At 35.2% G+C, this 20,090-nt stretch overlaps 1 protein-coding gene across 1 annotated transcript in view; it reads left to right on the forward strand.

The window, feature by feature from the left end:
• Nucleotides 1-20,090, forward strand: part of LOC116738214 (leucine-rich repeat-containing protein 7-like) — a 42,289-nt gene that overhangs the window by 18,022 nt on the left and 4,177 nt on the right. Inside the window, exon 4 of the mRNA XM_032594086.1 lies at nucleotides 4,533-4,605. Within this exon, the coding sequence (XP_032449977.1) occupies nucleotides 4,533-4,605 (73 nt within the window). The remainder of the gene's footprint in view (nucleotides 1-4,532; nucleotides 4,606-20,090) is intronic.

The following is a 20,090-nucleotide window of genomic DNA, read 5'->3' on the forward strand; positions in this document are numbered from 1 at the left end:
GTCAGGGGAGGTAACTACAAAACTATCAGGCAGGTAGGGGTGAACATCGGTAAAGAGAAAACATTCACTTTCACAAATGAGCATACAAATGAAAATTTTAAAGTAAAACTAATGTTATAACCACAACCAAAAACTCAAACAAATAGGAAAATTTACCCAGGAGAAACCGAAGTCACCAAGAAATGTAAAAAATGATTTTTAAGTATGTGTAGATTGTCAAATACACAAAAGTTAGGATGACATTCATAAAAATAATAACTAATAAAACAAAAATAAGAACTCTTACTAAGAATAGGTGGTTTTTAAAAAAATTAGAAATCCTGGAAATAAAAATGGCACATAGTTAGTAAAACAAAAGATGATATAATTATTTGTTTAAAATATCTTCCTTTAAGAAAGAAGACCAGGAAAGTAGTTTTCTGGTCTGGGAAAGACAGCATGGATAAGTGATAGAAAACATCAGATTGGATACTTGGCTGACATAAAGCCAATTAGGATAGACAGGTGATACTATGTATTTTAATACCTTAATTAAGAATCAGGTATCACCTCACGCCAGTCAGAGTGGCCAAAATGAACAAATCAGGAGACTATAGATGCTGGAGAGGATGTGGAGAAACGGGAACCCTCTTGCACTGTTGGTGGGAATGCAAATTGGTGCAGCCGCTCTGGAAAGCAGTGTGGAGGTTCCTCAGAAAATTAAAAATAGACCTACCCTATGACCCAGCAATAGCACTGCTAGGAATTTATCCAAGGGATACAGGAGTACTGATGCATAGGGGCACTTGTACCCCAATGTTCATAGCAGCACTCTCAACAATAGCCAAATTATGGAAAGAGCCTAAATGTCCATCAACTGATGAATGGATAAAGAAATTGTGGTTTATATACACAATGGAATACTACGTGGCAATGAGAAAAATGAAATATGGCCTTTTGTAGCAACGTGGATGGAACTGGAGAGTGTGATGCTAAGTGAAATAAGCCATACAGAGAAAGACAGATACCATATGGTTTCACTCTTATGTGGATCCTGAGAAACTTAACAGGAACCCATGGGGGAGGGGAAGGAAAAAAAAAAAAAAAAAAAAAAAAGGACGTTAGAGGGGGAGAGAGCCAAAGCATAAGAGACTGTTAAAAACTGAGAACAAACTGAGGGTTGATGGGGGGTGGGAGGGAGGGGCGGGTGGGTGATGGGTATTGAGGAGGGCACCTTTTGGGATGAGCACTGGGTGTTGTATGGAAACCAATTTGTCAATAAACTTCATATAAAAAAAAAACAAAAAAAAACAAAAAAAAAAAAAAAAATGGTTCTCAAATTAGGAAAGTAACTTTGTTATAGTAGCTTACGCCTCAGACAAGATCTTTAAACTCTATTGACCTTTCAGGGAAGATTACATTTATGCATCTGCAGAGTTGCCAGAGTCCCTGATTATACACGTACAATAGCTGACTTCCCTCCAAAAATCCCCTTCTTGATCAAGAGAAGTATCTGAGATAGGAGACTGAGAGCTGTGTCCTCAGGCCCTAAAAGAATTCATAGATTCTGATTGGGATTGATTCTGATGGGAAATTGCATCTTGTCTTCTTTATTTTGACATTATTGGGCTACCAACATTTAAAAGAACAAAAGATAAGAAATTCCATAGTACCAATAAAGGAAAATAGCAACTAAAATTAAAATCTTTACTTCCTTCACATCTATTTTAGTTCTACAGCCATGAGGTATTTGAATGGAGTGATTTACTCAACAACCCCTGCATGCTGAATCCCTTTCCTTGTCTGGTTCCAGGGAAAATGAAGGGGGCTCTTTTGCTCCTCTAGAGAGAGCTTTAATTAATTTTTTTTTTTACTTTCCAAAATAATTTATCTTTTTTACTTAATGGTTAAGGACACAGACTTCATAGTCAAGTTACCTGAGTTCAAATTCTGGCTTTTCTATCTTACTAGCTTTGTGACCTTAGACCAGCTACTTAATCTCTCTGCGCTCAGTTTCTTCATCTATTAAGTGGGGCAGTAGTAGTACCTGCATCATGGGATTATTTTCAGCAATAAGTGAATTCATATATATAGAATTGCTTAGGATAGTAACTGGCACATAGTAAGTGCTTGTATTAGCTATTATAATAATATGATTATTATAATCTCAGATTTGATGAGCACACAGCTATTTGGTTTTTCAAAGTTTTATTATATATCTGTAACTGTCGTGTAAATATTAGCTATTTTGATAACAAATCATATTAATGTTTAAAACATTGCTGCTTATTATATATTTATATGTAAGTAGCTAAAACCATAGTAAAAGGCCTCCTCTTTCTTTCTCTTCAATACTTCTTAGTTGGGAGTGTAGGATAAAGAGGTGGGGAATTAGGGAAAAACCCAAATAGAGGGAAGGAACAAGATAGAATGCCTTTGATTCCTGTAGAGTAGAAGAAGAAAGCCCAAGAAGATATGATATAGAAATGCAGTAAAGGAATTATCTGCCCGAGGAAGTCATGAGCAATGAAAGTAAGGTTGATGCTCTATTTCTGCTCTACAGACAACCATATTCCTTTAGAAGCTCCAGAATCTGTCCAAAGAGCATCCTCTTAGATAGAATATGTGAGTGACAAAGTTGCCACATCACAAATGAGTGAGATTCCTTTAAATCCACAGACATGGAACTAAGCAAAGAGACCTAACTTGCTTCCACCTTTAAAGCTGCAGAAGCTTCTATCAGCTGTCAGAGCCTCTACTCCATTCTTCGAAAAACTTTGTTGCATCAACCTTTTGGTTTTAGTCCCTAACATGCTTCAAGATTTTTTCACCACTACTTTTAGACTTAAGTACTGTCATTCTCTTAAAGGATACCTTGCAACCTGGCTTCATGGTGTTTGCACAGCCATTTGTGACCCAGCTCAAAACTTCTTATGACCCAGTCAAGTGATGTGGAGACTGTCAACCACCTTCTAGCTCCATTGGTGGGCAGGTGCAGTCGTTTGATTAGGGCTACCAAGTCATAAAAAATTTAGCTGTAATTCATCATCCCCTGTTTTCTTTTCACAGTTGATGAACAAGCTTAGGAGTTCTTTCATATTTCCAAGGTTGACATTTTTTACATACACACTAGAGAAGCTGAAGTGATTCACTCACCCTTTAAACATAGATAAATATGGCAGTGGGTGTGCAAACTTCAGAGACAAATTACCCCATTGAGAATTGTCGTCTTTCCCAGGTGCTGCTATCTTCAGCAGTGTATCCTGGGGGCACAAGCTGATGTATTAAGTTTTGATATTTTGTAGATATTTTCTCACAGCAGTTTCACAGTGAGACCCTTTCTCTTCACTAGAGATTCTGAGTGCTTCTACAGAATATGTAACTGAGGGTACTGCAATTTTAAGTGTAATAATTGGTTTTTATTTCAAATATATTCTGACTTTATGCTTTTAAGGAATCCTCAGAATATTTGAGGTGGATGGGCATGATCTACAGCGATGCTTTTCAAAGCACATTCATCAAACACTAGCTGAACAAGACCCTGCACACTTACACGCATTCTGCAATAAGTTTGGAGAGTCACATTGCTACATTAATATATTAAAAGCTCCTAGGAAAACTTCATTTAAGAAATATGTTTAATGTTGTTTAATTTAGTAATTCCCAAACACATTTTACCATGGAACCTACCATATCCATCAAAACTAGTTTTCTGCAAAACAAGTAGCCTATAGCTTATATGCATATTTCCAATATAAAAGAAAAATTAACCATGCTTTGCCCTTGGACTTTGGCTATTTAAGCCATATTGATACCAAAGATTAAATTATGGCTGGGTAAAGGAAGTTGTACTTCAATTACTCTGTGGCTATTACTCCTTAGAACCCTGGGAATAGGCAGTAAGGGTGGAAGGCATAAATCTGACAGTGAAATATAAACAGTTGAAACTTCAATTCTTGGCCACTTCTACTCGGTATATTAAAATTGCAAGTTTGTGTACTTTCTGCTGATCCAAGTTCAAGGATTTATGGTAACAAAAAGAGTATGAGGTCATATGTTGTAATTTTCCAAGTCCATAATTATAATCACTGCATCACAATACCTCAGTGCCCATTTGTTGATCATTAGGCTTAATTCAGATTTGTTTTTAATTTGTATCACAAATAAAAAATGTTATTTTTTAGTGCTTGCGAATTAATTATACATTAAATCACAGCTGGCTTAAAATTTTTCATCTGGTCCATTTGCAGCAAAATAGATAAGGGAAATGTGGTAGTATTGCTGTCAACTTAAGTTTCTATGGAGCCCTACATTTTGTTTATTTGTCTGCTTTGATGTACTTGAACTCCCACTGATGTAGGTAAAGTTTTTGCAACTGGACAGTCAAAACTAGAGCACATGCAAATTTGTAGGTTTATTTGTAGGTTTATATGAACAGAGTGCAGCCTATTGGCATGACAAATATTCCTCACAAGTGATTCCTTTTCTTTCATATTGTATTTTCTGTTAGAGATCTGTTCTTATGTATTAATAAAACTTCTTCTCTGTTTTAGGTCTTTTGAAAAAACTAACTACTCTCAAAGTAGATGACAATCAACTTACAATACTACCCAATACAATCGGAAAGTAAGTGCCAAAGTTTCATACCAGTCAGCCCTTCTAAGCCAGAAACAAAATGATATGTTAGATTTTTTACTTCAAAACATTTTCTACTATCTTAATTTACTTTTATATCTGAACATTGCATTGACATTTAATTATATAATATCACAAGAAATAACTATGACTTTTTCTTAAGCAAAGGGATTACATAGATCTTCAATTATGTTATTGCCTATAATTTCCCAGATACTATTAGCTTGATGTTTTTGACTGAGTAGAAGCTCTAAATTCACTTGGATATGTCTTACAAAATCAAATCAATTTGTATAAACTCTGTAGTCTATATTACCATTACACTATAAATGATTTATATATTATATTAGTAATTGTTTTATAGCAATAGTGCCATATAATAGTACTGTAAAGGTTACTTATAATAATATAATAAAGTTATATTACCAATTGATATTTATAGAAGTTCAATGTATTTTTAGAAGCTAAAGAGATATACACCTGTTTAACATGCATTTTTTAAATGGCATATGCCAATTTTATTATTTCAATGCTAGCATTAAATATCAAATACTAATGGGTGATGGGTATTAAGGAAGGCACTTGTGTTGAGCACTGGGTGTTGTAAGTAAGTGATGAATCACTAAAATCTAGAACAATATTCTATCTCAGGAGTAGAATTTAGTGATTCATCACTTAGATTTTAAATAAAAATTTGAAAGAAAATATAAAGAAAGAAAAAATAAATATGAAATACTAAATAATCAAATGGAAGTGCAGAGCTTGTTCAATTGAATTTTTATAGTTTGTAGTAAATTATATTGCATTTCTCTTAAATTTTTATTACAAATTTTAATGTGGTTATTCTTGAATTTTTTAATTCAGTTTTTATTTCCATTCCAGTATAGTTGACATACAGTGCTATATTCGTTTCAGGTGTACAATATAGTGATTCAGCAATTCCATACATCTCCCAGCAATCATCACACAAATGCGCTCTTTAAATCCCCATCACCTATTTCAGCCATCTCCCCACCCTTCTACCCTCTGGTTACCATCAGTGTGTTCTCTATAGTTAAGAATCTGGTTCTTGGTTTCTCTGTCTCTCTGTCTCTCTCTCTCTCTTTTTTCCTTTGCTTGCTTTTTTTTTTTCTTGCTTCTTAAATTCCACACAGTGAAATCATATGGTATTTGTCTTTTTGACTTATTTCATCTAGCATTATACTCTCTATTAGCTTGCATTTTTGAAAGCTTCAAGATGATGACCTCATAATTGCCTTTTAAGGATAAAATATATTCCATTTATTTGAGAGCAATATCTTCCTAATTTTATGTTGCCATTAACATTTGGTTCACGATTCTTTAAGAAATATGTATTGTTATCAATGTTTCACTGAAAGTGCTTTTGTTTATAACTTGTGTGAAGTGAGGAATTGATAGGCTCTCTTCATTCTAAAATTATGTAAGTTCATTGTATAGGAATCTTGCCTCACACATCAGTATGAAGAATTACAGAAATCCATAATTTAACAGATTTGGGTATATTTGGGGAGTGAGGGAAGAGTGGCCATTTTTTAAAGTGAGATTTGGGGCACCTGGGTGGCTCAGTCAGTTAAGCATCTGACTTCAGTTCAGGTCATGAACTCATGGCTTGTAAGTTCAAGCCCTACATCAGGCTCTGTGCTGACAACTCAAAGCCTAGAGCCTGCTCCAGCCTGTCTCTCCCTCTCTCTCTGTCCCTCCCCTGTTTGATCTCTCTCTCTCAAAAAACTAAACATTAATTTTTTTAAAGTAATATTTAATGTGTGTAATTGACATGTAATAAATTGCACATATTTAAAATCTACAATATTGGGGCGCCTGGGTGGCGCAGTCGGTTAAGCGTCCGACTTCAGCCAGGTCACGATCTCGTGGTCCATGAGTTCGAGCCCCGCGTCAGGCTCTGGGCTGATGGCTCGGAGCCTGGAGCCTGTTTCCGATTCTGTGTCTCCCTCTCTCTCTTCCGCTCCCCCGTTCATGCTCTGTCTCTCTCTGTCCCAAAAATAAATAAATAAACGTTGAAAAAAAATTTTTTTTAAATAAAATCTACAATATGATAGGTTTTGAAATAGATCAAAAGCCATGAAACCATCACCACAATCAAGATGATAAACATATTCTTCAATCCCAAACGTTTCTTGTCCCCTTTTCTCTCTTTCTCCCCTCCTCACCCCAAGTTGGCAAGTAACCACTGATATGGAAAATGGATATGGAAAATGGATATGGAAAATCCAAGAGTAGAACAATTTGACTAAATTCAAATAACAATATCCAAACTTTAGAAAGTAGTGAAAATTTCAGCTATTTTTAAAAATCTCATCTATTTTTAATATTTTAATGTTAATACCATGCAATATATTTCTCTCTGCATTTATTCACATTGTCTCCAATATAGAGAGAAATTAACTTTCCTTTGGGGTACACAAAAGTAATCATCTTTATCAGCCTGATGCTTTAAAAAAAAAACAACTCTTCCTATATAATTATATTCTTAGGCACTAATTTTCTTCTTTAGGTCAATACTCAGGAGAAACTGAATTCAAATCCATTTACGCCTACCAAGATCATGCTTGATATTTTACCACTCATGTTCACATAATTTTATATAAATATATAAATTAATTACCCTAGCTCTGTGAAGACAAATTAAAAAGGGTGGATAATCTAAAAATACACAAAGAAAAGTTGCTTTTTTTAGTATGCAACTTTTGGTGTAAATTTGGTGTGAATTTGGATGCTAGATTAGCTGTGAATTTGGATGCTAGGTTATTTCCATACTTAGTCTTCTTTTAAGCATTTTAATTTTTAAAAATTAATAATTATTTGCCTTTGAAGGTATGAAAAAATATTCGTCAAAGATAAATGGGCCTATTTAACTCAGAAGTTGATTACTGGTTTAGAGGGATAAAGGTTAAGAATTTTATCATAGAAGCTCATTTTTTTTTAGTTATTTTAAGTGTCATTATCTTAATTTGATTATTGTTTCAAGGAAAATAAAAGGAAAGTATTAGAGACATGGACTGAAAAAAAAAAGGTGAAAAAACAAACAAAAGTAAGCCACTGGGAAGTGTGTGGGAAATCTCTATACCTTCTATTCACTTTTGCTGTGAACCTAAGACATAGTCTTCAACAAGAAGGAGAATGACTGACAAACTGGTTATTTAAACTTGGGTTTTTGCCAGACATTTTGTCAAAAATGAACAAAGTGAGCTCATCACTTCAAGGAAAACAACTGACAGAATTTGTGACTGACAATAAAATTTGAGCTGTCAAGCAAAAATTGGAATTTTGGAAAATTCCTATCTGCCACTGTGAGCTTGACAGCTTCCCAATACTTATAGGCTTTTCTGATAAGACTAGTATGACATAAATTAACGTAATTTGTTGATAGTGTATTATGAAATGTGTCAACATCTGGAAAACCTGTGCAACTCAGTGAAGCAATGCTTTCCAAATAACCAACGCATGAGTTACAAGATCAGGCATGAGTAAAAGACCCATTCAAAATGCAGAATAGGCCAGTTGATTTTAATGGATTGGTATGAAGAATAAGAAAAGTTCATTGATATAGTTTCAGATTCTACATTGCAGTTATCCCCTAAAAAACAGCCACTTGGCGAGTTTTGGTGTAGTATCAAAGAATAATCACAATTATCCAAAAAGACTATTGAAATACTCCTCCCTTTTCAACTACGCATGTGTGTGAGGCTGGATGTTTTTATGCACAATTCAGTCAAAACAATATATCACAACAAATTGAATACATAAGCAGATAGGAGAATCTAATATCATCTATTAAACCCAACATTGAAGAGATTTGCAAAAATAAAAACAATGTTACCTTTTTCACTAAATGTTTTTGTTTAGAAAAATATCATTACTTTGAATAAAAATATGTTATTTATCTTAACATGTTATAGGTTTATTATTATTTTACATAATAATTATTTTTAAAATTCTTGTTTTAATTTATTATAGTAGATACCAATAGATATAAAAAATATAAACGCAAGTTTTTAGGATTATCAATAATTTTTAAGACTATAAAGACCAACAAGTTTGAAGGTATCTGTTTTATATCACATCATGGTTTGTATAGTAAAATTACAAGACCATTTTCTAACTTATATTCTCACTTCAATGTAGCACTTGCATATATATAATTTGAATTTGCATGTATGGCAAAAAATATATTATATATCTAAAATTTTATAATATACTTTAATAAGCAATCTGTATGAAGTAAAAATAATAACAATAGCAATAATAATAATAGTTTTATTTTTCTTAGGGAATTCAGAATTGATACATCAGAGGTTCAGTGCAAAGGCTAGAGGTGAAATTTGATTATGATGTTATTTAATGGCATCCCAGATCACATGCAAAAAGTGTTTTGTGAAAAGAATAGTCGGCAGTTTATTATTAAACATTCTACCTAGAACTCTCCAAAATCCTGGAAATGTTATGACCAGCTGTAGTGTTAATCTCATTCTACACTTAGAGTGTTTCAATATGTTAGACTTATCTTTGTTCATTTTTATTTTTATTTTAGAGAGGGAGAAAGCATGCTAGTGGGGGAAAGAGCACACGAAGAGAGAGTGAGAATCTCAAGCAGGCTCCATGCTCAGTGCGGGTGGACCTGACATGGGGCTCAGTCCCACGACCCTGGGATCACGACCTGAACTGAAATCAAGAGTTGGACACTCAGCCAACTGAGCCACCTAAGTGCTCCTCTTTGGTCATTTTTAATAGTCCAACTAGTAAAAAGTGCTGGAAGAATTAATTTTTCAACATTTTTCACAGTTGAAAAAGATTCCATGACTTTTGTGTGAAATGACTTGTAAAATATGATTATTTTTGTTGTCCAACATTAAATTGTACCTAGGAGTTCCAGCCACTCGAAGAGTCAAATATACAATGAAAATAATAATAAATAACTTTTTTTTTTACTCACATGGCACCAGATACCATGTTTTGTGCTTTACCCCAATTCTTATTTAGTTAAAGTCCCCATTAACACCATTCTATGTATATTATTATCTTCCCATCAACAGTTAGAGACTGAGGCTGAGAGAAGTCAATAGATTTCATAGCTAAGCTGTCAATTGACCTATGATGCCTCTTAATACTATATATGATAATTGTATCCTACATTTCATAGTATTTGGTAATTTAATGGGTCACACTGCTGTAGAGGCAAGGGATTTTCCATAGTAAGAAAAACTGCATACTAAGCCCTCTCTTTCTTAGCTCCATTGTCTTGGTCAAAAGTCATAAAAAGTTGGGGTGCCTTGGTGGCTCAGTTGGCTGAGCTTCCAACTTTGGCTCAGGTCATGATCTCACAGTTTGTGGGTGTGAGCTCCGTGTCAGGCTCTGTGCTGACAGTTCAGAGCCTGGAGCCTGCTTCAGATTCTGTGTCTCCTGTCTCTGCCCTTCCCCCATTTGTGTGCGCGCTCTCTCTCTCTCTCTCAAAAATCAATAAACATTTTTAACAATTAAAAAAAAGGAATAAAAACTCAAAAATGTGAATGGAAATTTTAAAATGTCATTCCCTCACAGTGTATGGTCAAACAAATATTTCTGGACTAGAAACCAGACAATCTATGTAACTTAGCAAAGCTGAGTAAGACCTTTCTTCTTGATGGGCCTCAGATTCCTAAGGGATAGTGCAAGGAGCACTGCCTGTGGAGTCAAACATCATGGATGTGAATATTGGCTATGCCACTTACTGTGTGAACTTGGACAAGTTATTTAACCTTTCTGTGGCTTAGTTTCCTCACTTATAATTTCTACCTGCATCTAAAATTCTCTAGTTCTCTGATCCCAATGTTTAGCTTATATGATATCAATACCCCAGATAGTAAATTCCAGTAGTCTATTTACTATACTGTTATCACAAGAAAATAGTGAGCTTTATTCTAGGTACCTGAACACTAAAAACATTCTTCCTTCTGTTTTCCTGTTTCATAGACGGATACATAAGAGACTAGAAATGTACACCAGTTTGGGGAGGAGAATGCGGGAGCTGGTGAATAGAGAAAAATAAGGAGACTTGATTTTATCAAATACTCTGTAGTTCTTGACTTTTCTATTATGTAATGTTTTTCTAGTCAAAAAATTAAAGACAGGGGCACCTGGGTAGCTCAGTCAGTTGAGCATCTGACTTCAGTTCAGGTCATGATCTCATGGTCTGTGAATTTGTTCCCCACATCGGGCTCTGTGCTGACAGCTCAGAGCCTGGAGCCTGTTTAAGATTCTGTGTCTCTCTCTCTCTGCCCCTCCCCCACTCTTGCTCTCTCTCTGTCTCAAAAATAAATAAATGTTAAAAAAAATTTTTTTAATTAAGCACAAAACACACACACACACACACATGCACACTTCACTGGATGAAACTGAAATCCATTTACATAAATATTCAAGTTTTCACATGGTCTAAACTGGTGGTTTTCAACATGTGGTTGTCTGATCAGCAGCATCAGCTTCATTCAACTGGGAATTTGTTAGAAATGCACATTCTGAGACAAACCCAGGTCTACTGAATGAGAAACTTTGGGTGTTGCGCCCTCAATCTCTGTGTAAACAAGACCTTTAGGGGATTATGATATGCTAAAGTTTGAGAACAACTATCTAGATTCAGCTTACAGTTATCAGCTATCTTCTCAAACCTGAATCTGTTGTGCCTGCATCAGAATTACCTGAAGTGCCAGTTTAAAATGAAGCTGCCTTAGAGAGGAAGTTTACCATAGTGTTGATAGCTTTGGTTCTGGAGCCAGACCTTCTGGGTTCAAAAGCAGGCTCTTTGATTCGTTATTGGGCAACAAAGCCTTAGATTCTTCCTTATAAATAGAAATCATAATAATAATGCCTACCTCATAAGAATGTTGTGAGGATTAAATGTATTAATAAATAGAAAGTGCACATATTCAATAAATGTTTTCAAAAAATACGTTTGATAAGTAAAAAATTACTGACTTATTTAATTTGCATTTCTGGGTTTTGGATTTCAAGAAATACGTTACTGTTTTTACAGCTTAATTCTTATTTTCTTCTGCCCCACCAGCCTGCTACAGCTTCCTCTTCTAAATCAAAAGCTCTAGTACACCTACAAGTAGACCAGCATTTTCTGAATTATATTACTCAAAACAGTTATTATTGGGAATTTTAATAGGTATGACACAAAGATAAGTTTCATGGATAGATAAGTTTTGGGAACTATATATATAAGGTAGAGAACACTCTTAACTTGTGATATTTTTTCATTTGTTATGTAAGTTCTTTATTTATCTTTTGTATCATGATTTAAACTTTTCCATTATTTTGCCACGTCCTCCAACTGGAATATAGGCTCCCTTAAGGTTCTGAGATCATGTTTTTGAGAATATTAATCTCCTCATTGTACCTAAGCAGTATGGCAGAGGGGATGTTGCAAGCCTTGGAACTAGACAGATTCCAATCCTGGCTTCTCCACTGATTTAAACTAATGACCTTGGACAATGTCCCTTCACATCTCAGAATGCAATTGTTTCATCTGAGAAATGGAAATAATGATTCATCTCAGAGGTTGTTGTGAGACATCTCAGAGGTTGTTGTTAGATAGCCTTCAATAAATTATAATAGGCTTAATAGTAATAATCAAAAAGACATTATTTACTGCTGTTTATGTTCTTTTGTGTAATGATTAATAACATGATAACATCAAGTTCTTAGAAAAATGTTTTATACTGATTTGCAAGTATAATAATATATTGTCTTAGTCTTCTCGGGCTACCATAATAAAATATCACAGAATAGGTGGCTTAATTAACAACATAAATTTATGTATCACAGTTTTGGAGGCTGGGAAGTCCAGAATCAAAGTGTTGGCAAGATAGGTTTCATTTTGAGGTCTCCTCTTTGGCTTACAAGCAGCTACCGTCTTTCAGTGTGCTCACACAACCTTTTCTTTGTGATGCACAAAAAGAAAAACAGAGAAAGAGGGAGAGAGGCTGGTTCTCTAGCATCTCTTCTTATAAGGGCACCGATCCCATTATGAGGGCCCCATCCTCAAAGACATCATCTAACTCTGATTTACTTCCCAAAGGCTCACATCTAAACACTATCACACTGGAGGTTAAGACTTTAAATATGAATTGGAAGTGGGACAAAACATTCAGTCCATGACATACATATTTGAACTTATAAAATATACTCTCAAGAAAAGCAGTGTTTTAGGGGTGCCTGGGTGGCTCAGTCGGTTAAGCGTTCCAACTTCCACTCAGGTCATGGTCTTGCCGTTCATGGGTTTGAGCTCTGCATGGCCTCTATGCTGACAGCTCCGAGCCTGGAGCCTGCTTCCGATTCCTGTGTCTCCCTCTCTTTCTGCCCCCGCCCTAGTTCGCACTCTGTTTCTCTCTCTCAAAAAATAAAGAAAAACATTAAAAGAGAAAAGAAAAGAAAAGAAAAGAAAAAAGAAAAGAAAAGAAAAGCAGTGTTTGAAATTATTCTATGCTTTTTAGCAGAGTCCTCAGAGATAAGCTTTTAGAATCATAGTATTTGGTTGAAAAGTCTAAGGAGCTAGAGAGAGAAATTTAAGACACAAAAGAAAAAGATTATAATCTATTTCCTGAAGTGGTCGAGTTATCCTTACAGAAAAAATAAAAGTTATTGAGAAAAGTACAGAGAAATGATCAAATGGAATTTCATTTATGATTGTATAAGATTCCAGTTAAGGGACAAAACCAGCAATGATTTCCATTTAAGAGCCATTGTCCTCTACTGCCTAGTTTCTCCTTCACTCCCTGTCCCAATATTTTAGGATTGTGACCATTTATGGGCTGTCACCAAATTCTAAATGCAGCATAAATGAAATGTTTCTACTTTTTTGTTGGTTAAAAAATCTTTCAGTATCCTATCTTGAAGCATATAGAATCTTTTTTTTTTTAGTTTATTTATGTATTATATTGAGAGAAAGAGAGCGTACATGCAAGCAGAGGAAGGGAGAGAAAGAGAGAAATCCTAAGCAGGCTCTGTGCTGTCAGAATTGAGCCCGACAGGGGGTCAATCCCATGAACCACGAAATCATGACCTGAGCCAAAATCGAGTCAGACACTTAACCAACTCAGCCACCCAAGCAACACATATAGAATCTTTTTTTAGTGGTCTTCTTCAATGGCAAAGCTATTTTCTACTCATGGGTTATAGATACGTTCACTTAAAACAATACTTTTAAATAGAATTTTACATTTGGGTGGTACTTTTCTCCTATAATAAAAAAAAAATTATAGATTTTCTTTTCAGTCAACTTAATTAACTTCCTAAAGCGTCCAAAGGAAGGGAAAGATCAGTGATTACTTTGGAAAAATGGGAAAATTGGGTCAAATGAAAAGTATATTATCTTGATAATGATGGTAACTGTTCAAAATCAGTTAACATAGATGTTTCACGGGTAAAATCTCTAAATGATTGACTACTCCTAACAAATGCTGTTTCCACCACAGTTTGACTGATTTCATCTTAGACTGTAGGATTTAGTATAAAAACTGGGTGAGTTTCATTTAATAAACACCATATAAAAGAATTAGTTTAATTTCTGTTAATTTCTTGCATTATGTAGTAGCACAAGTGACTTACCAAATATTAATGAGAAAATTAAGGGTAGAGTCTAAAACTCGATTCTTGGCCTAAATTAAATGAAATTTATTTTACAATATATGAAAATAAGGATAATGGCAAAAGTTACTTAGCATTCACTATGTGCCCATCCTAAATGTTCTCCAAACAAGTTTTATATCTCTCCCTTTAGTTATTACAGATATACCTCATTTTATTGCACTTCGCAGATACTGCATTTTTTACAAATTGAAGGTTTGCATTAAGCAACACTATCAGTGCCATTTTTCCAACATCATTTACTCATGTCATGGCTCTGTGTCACATTTTGGCAATTATCACCGTAATTCAAACTTTTTTATTATTATTATATTTGTTTTGGTGATTGATCTGTGATCAGTGATCTTTGATGTTACTATTGTAATTGTTTGGGGGCACCATGAACTGCACTCATGCAAGATGGTGAACTTCATTGGTAAATGTCGTTTGTGTTCTAAATTGTCTATCAACCAGGCATTCCCCCATCAACCTCCCTCTCCTCAGCCTTGTCTATTTGCTGAGAAAGAATAATATTGAAAATAGACCAATTACTAACCTTACAGCAGCCTCTAAGTGTTCAAGTGAAAGAAAGAGTTGCATAACTCACACTTTAAATCAAAAGCTAGAAATGATTTAGCTTAGTGAGGAAGTCATGTCAAAATCCAAGATAAGCCTAAATCTAGGCCTCTGGTGCCAAACAGACAAGCTGTGAATGCACAGGAAAAGTTCTTCAAGGAAATGAAGACTGCTATTCCAGTGAACACACAAATAATAAGAAAAACAAGACGGTCTTGTTGCTGATATGGAGAAAGTTTTATGGTCTGGACAGAAGATCAAACCAGCCCCAACAATTCCCTGCCCCAACAATGCCTAATCCAGAGCAAGAATCTCTTCCAATTCTTTGAAGGCTGAGAAAGGTGAGGAGGCTGCAGAAGAAAAGTCTGAAGCTAGCAGAGGTTGGTATAGGAAGCTTAAGGAAAGAAGCTGTTTCCATAAGATAAAAGTGCCAGGTGAAGCAGCAATTGCTGAGGTACAGGCTGCAGCACATTATCCAGAAGATCTAACCATAATAATTCCTGAAAGTAGCAACACTAAACAATAGATTTTCTTTTTTTATTTTTTTTAAAAAAATTTTTTTTTTCAACGTTTATTTATTTTTGGGACAGAGAGAGACAGAGCATGAACGGGGGAGGGGAAGAGAGAGAGGGAGACACAGAATCGGAAACAGGCTCCAGGCTCCGAGCCATCAGCCCAGAGCCTGACGCGGGGCTCGAACTCACAGACCGCGAGATCGTGACCTGGCTGAAGTCGGACGCTTAACCGACTGCGCCACCCAGGCGCCCCTAAACAATAGATTTTCAATGTAGATGAAACAGCCACCTATTGGAAGAAGATATCATCTAGGACTTTAATAGCTAGAGAGAAGAAGTTAATGTATGGCTTTGGAGTTTCAAAACACAGGCTGTTTTGAAAGGCCAATGCCTTTCAAGAGGCTAATGCCTTTCAAGAGGCTAATGCAGCTGGTGATTTTAAGCGAGATGCCAATGCTCATTTATCATTCCAAAAATCTTAGGGCCCTTAAGAGTTTCACTAAATCTCCTCTGCCTGTGCTCTATAAATGGAACAACAAACCTGGATGACAGGACATCTATTTACAAAATGATTTACTGAATATTTTAAGCCCACTGTTGAGACCTACTGTTCAGAAAAAAAAAAAAAAAGATTCCTTTCAAAATATTACTGTTCATTGAAAATGCACCTATCATTCAGGAGCTCTGATGGAGATGTAGAATGAGACTGATGTTGTACACAACATCCATTCTGCAGTCCATGGATGCAAGTCATTTTCACTTCCAAGTCTTATCATTTAAGAAATATAATTTGAATTGGGGCACCTGGGTGGCTCAGTCAGTTAAAAGTCTGACTTTTGACTTCCACTCAGGTCATGATCTCATGGTTCGTGGACTCGAGTCCCACATCAGGCTCTCCGTGAGCCTGCTTGGGATTCTTTCTCTCTCTCCCTCTCTCTCTCTCTCCCACTCCCCTGCTGGCTCTCTCTCTCTCTCTCTCTCTCTCTCTCTCTCTTTTAAAATAAATAAATAAACTTTTAAAAAAGATATAATTTGTAAGGCTATAACTGCATAGATAGTGATGCCTTAAATGGATCTGGGAAAAGTAAATTGAAAGCCTCCTAGAAAGGATTCATTCTTCTAGATGTCATGAAGAACATTCATAATCCATGGGAAGAGGTCAAATATTAAGATTAAAGGGAAATTGGAAGAAGTTGATTCCAACCCTCATGGATGACTTTGAGGGGTTCAAGACTTCAGTGCAGGACATACCTGCAGATGGGGTGGAAACAACAGGAGAACTGGAATTAGAAGTGGGGCCTGAAGATGTGACTGAATTTCCACAATCTCATGATGAAACATTAATGGATGAGGAGTTTCTTCTTATGGATGAGCAAAGATGGTGGTTTCCTGAGATGGAATCTACTCCTGGTGAAGATGCTGTGAAGATTGTTGAAATGACAACACAGGACTTAGGATATTACATAAACTTAGTTGATAAAGCAGCAGCAGGGTTTGAGAAGATTGACTCCTGTTTTGAAAGAAGTTCTACTGTATGCAAAATGGTATCAAACAACATCACGTCACAGAGCATTGTTCATGAAAGGCAGAGTCGATTCATATGGCAGACTTCACTGTTGTCTTATTTTAAGAAATTTTATGAAAACCTTCAGCAACCACCACCCTGATCAGTTAGCTGCCATCAACATCAAGGCAGGAGCCTCCACCAGCAAAAGGATTACAACTCTCTGAAAGCTCAGATGATGGTTAGCGTTTTTTAGCAAAAAACATTTTTAATTATGGTATGTATATTTTTTATACCTAATGCTATTGTACACTTAATAGACTATAGTATAATGTAAACATAACTTTTACATGCACCAATATATAATAGGAAAACTAAAATATTCATTTGACTCACTTTATTGCGACATTCACTTTATTTTGACAGTCTGGAACCAAACCCACAATATCTCCATGTTATGCCTATGTATCCATTTCTACTAAATCTTTGCAAATACAATTTAATTTAATTTAATTTAATTTAATTTAATTTAATTTCTTTCATATCACCTTAAATTTGTCTAGCTCCCATGCCTTACTAATCAATTTCAGGTAGTTTTACATTTTGTCTACTAGAAGGTTTTGTTTATATGAAAAAACTCATTTTAAAAACTGAATTACCACAGGATAACTTTTACGTATTTCAGAAACATTGTTCAAGATTTTTTTTAGGGTGCTTTCCATCTTGGCCATTTTAATGGAGTGCCATATCTATACCAGGGGCTTAGCATACATTTAGTCCTCTTTGAAACTCTATATAGTAAGCATTATCAACCAATTTTATAGATGAGAAAACAGGAAGTAATAGTAGACAAAATTACTCAGCTATTAAGTGGCCACACTAGAATTAGAACCCATGCCTGTCTGAATATTTTCTACTGAATTACATTATTTCTAATGAGTGAAAACTGAACAAGGAAAGTGAAGCCCAAACCTATTTATTTTTATGTTTTTTACCATCTACATTAATAGAAGATTTAATAGTATCTAATGGTTTCTAGTGGTCCTGAATGATGTTAAAGCGAAATTATAGATTATCTACATAATATATTCACAGTCTTATCATTTAGCTAGGTACTTGAAGGTAAATGTTACAGTAATAACTTCCCAGCCAAAACTAGTTCATGAAAACCAAACTAGAGAAAAACAGAGAGGGTAATTTTAGAAAATGAAGTCAATACCATTATTGTTTAATTTCAAGCATTACTACCTTCAGTAGCATACTTCAGTAGTAGTCATGTGTGAACTAAGGCAAAGCTTTACAGAACACAACTCTTGTAATAGTTATGGAGATTTTATCTTTTATGAGTATGTCTGTTTTGTGTGTGTGTGTGTGTGTGTGTGTGTGTGTGTTTAAGTGTAACTCTGGAAATATTTGTAAGAGCTTTATTTATTTAAAGCTTTACAACAAACCCAGTGTGTGGCCCTAGGACTAGGGGCATTTACATCACCTATGAGCTTGTTACAAATGCAGAATCTGGGCTCATCCCAACCACTGAATCTGAATCTGCATTTTAATAAGTTTGGCTGGTGATTCATAGGCACACTGAAGTTTGGGAAGCACTACTTTACACTTTCCTTGCTGTTGATTTTTCCTTTCAATGTGTCCAATTATAGACTATAGATAACAATTCTAAAAAAAGGGAACTTTTGGTCTTTCTCTTGCAAAAAGTATACCGAATGTGTTTTTTACTAAGATATAACTGATATAACATTACATTAGTTTCAGGTGTACAACATAATGATTCAATATTTGTATATATTGTGAAATGGCCACCACAAAGTCTAGTTAATAGTCATCACCAAACATAGTTACAATTTTTTTCTTGTGATGAGAACTTTTAAGATCTATTTTCTTAACAACTTTAAAATATGCAATACCGTGCTGTTAACTATAGTCACCAGGCTGTACATTATATCCCCATGAAGTATTTTGGAAGTTTGTACCTTTTGACCACACTCATTCATTTCTCCCATCCCTTACCCTCATTTCTGGCCAGCACCAATCTGTTCTCCGAATCTATGGGCTCAGTTTTGTTTTGTTTTAGGTTCCACATATAAGTGAGATAAGACATTATTTGTCTTTTTCTAGTGACCTATTTCACTTATTTTGATCTATCTTTTGAAAGCCAGTGATAATCTGAGTAAATGTGATATAACTCTTTTCAGAGAGGAGCCTATATTAGAATACCTTAAGTGATTTCTAACAAGATAACCATCAGCAAAGTCAGCTGGAATGTTATGAGTTTAAATCTTTTAAATGTCAGAGATCATTGAAGAGTGTGTGTTTTGCACCACTAGCTTTCTCTCTAACCCAGAGATGTAAAATACTTCGACTATAAATTATTAATTCAGTACAGCCCTTAGTGCAGTCAAATGTCTTTTTAATGCAGGAAGTTCTCACCTTGCACAGTAGCAGAGGATTGTGGAAATGGCCATGGAAGCTGAAACCATGCAACGGTCTTAATAATCAATGAGGGAAAACCATGACAGTACTGCCTGAGGTCTTTAAAACCTTTTTTAGGACATTAAATACTGTTACAATTGGTTATAATTGTATAGGGAAATGGAAAAATAGTAAAAGTAATATTTATCTTGTTTGCTGTCCTTGTAAACAGTAGGAACATCAAGAATTACAGTGATATTTTTTGTAAAAAAAAGTTATCAAGATTAATTTGAACATCACTTGCCTTTTCATCATGTAAATTATAACTCACAGTGAATGTCTTTTCTATGCATCAGTGAATTGACGTTTTAAGTTTGAATTGTCTTCCAAACTTCTGTCCTTTGTGCTTTTGTGTCGTGAAACCTCTCTGAGAGTTCCTTTACTGTGAAGTTTATTACCAGCATGGCTTCCTCCAGGATGTCTTCATCCTTTTCATTATAACCGCTTTCCTCATTTATGTCAATGAGTTTACCAAGTTCCTCTGGCAGCATATTTACAGTACCTTGAATAGTGACAGGCATTATGCCCACAGTCCGCTATTTCTTATTGTTTTTTAAGTTTATTTATTTATTTTGAGAGAAAAAAAGACAGAGAGAGAAAGCCAGAGCATGGGAGGGGCAGAGAGTGAGAGAGAAAGGCTCCCAAGTAGACTCCGCACTGCCAGCACAGAGCCCAAAGTGGGGCTCACACTCACAAACCTGTGAAATCATGACCTGAGTCAAAATCAAGAGTTGGATGCTTAATAGACTGAG

This window comes from Lynx canadensis, chromosome C1 (assembly GCF_007474595.2).
Source record: "Lynx canadensis isolate LIC74 chromosome C1, mLynCan4.pri.v2, whole genome shotgun sequence".
Lineage (NCBI taxonomy): Eukaryota > Metazoa > Chordata > Mammalia > Carnivora > Felidae > Lynx > Lynx canadensis.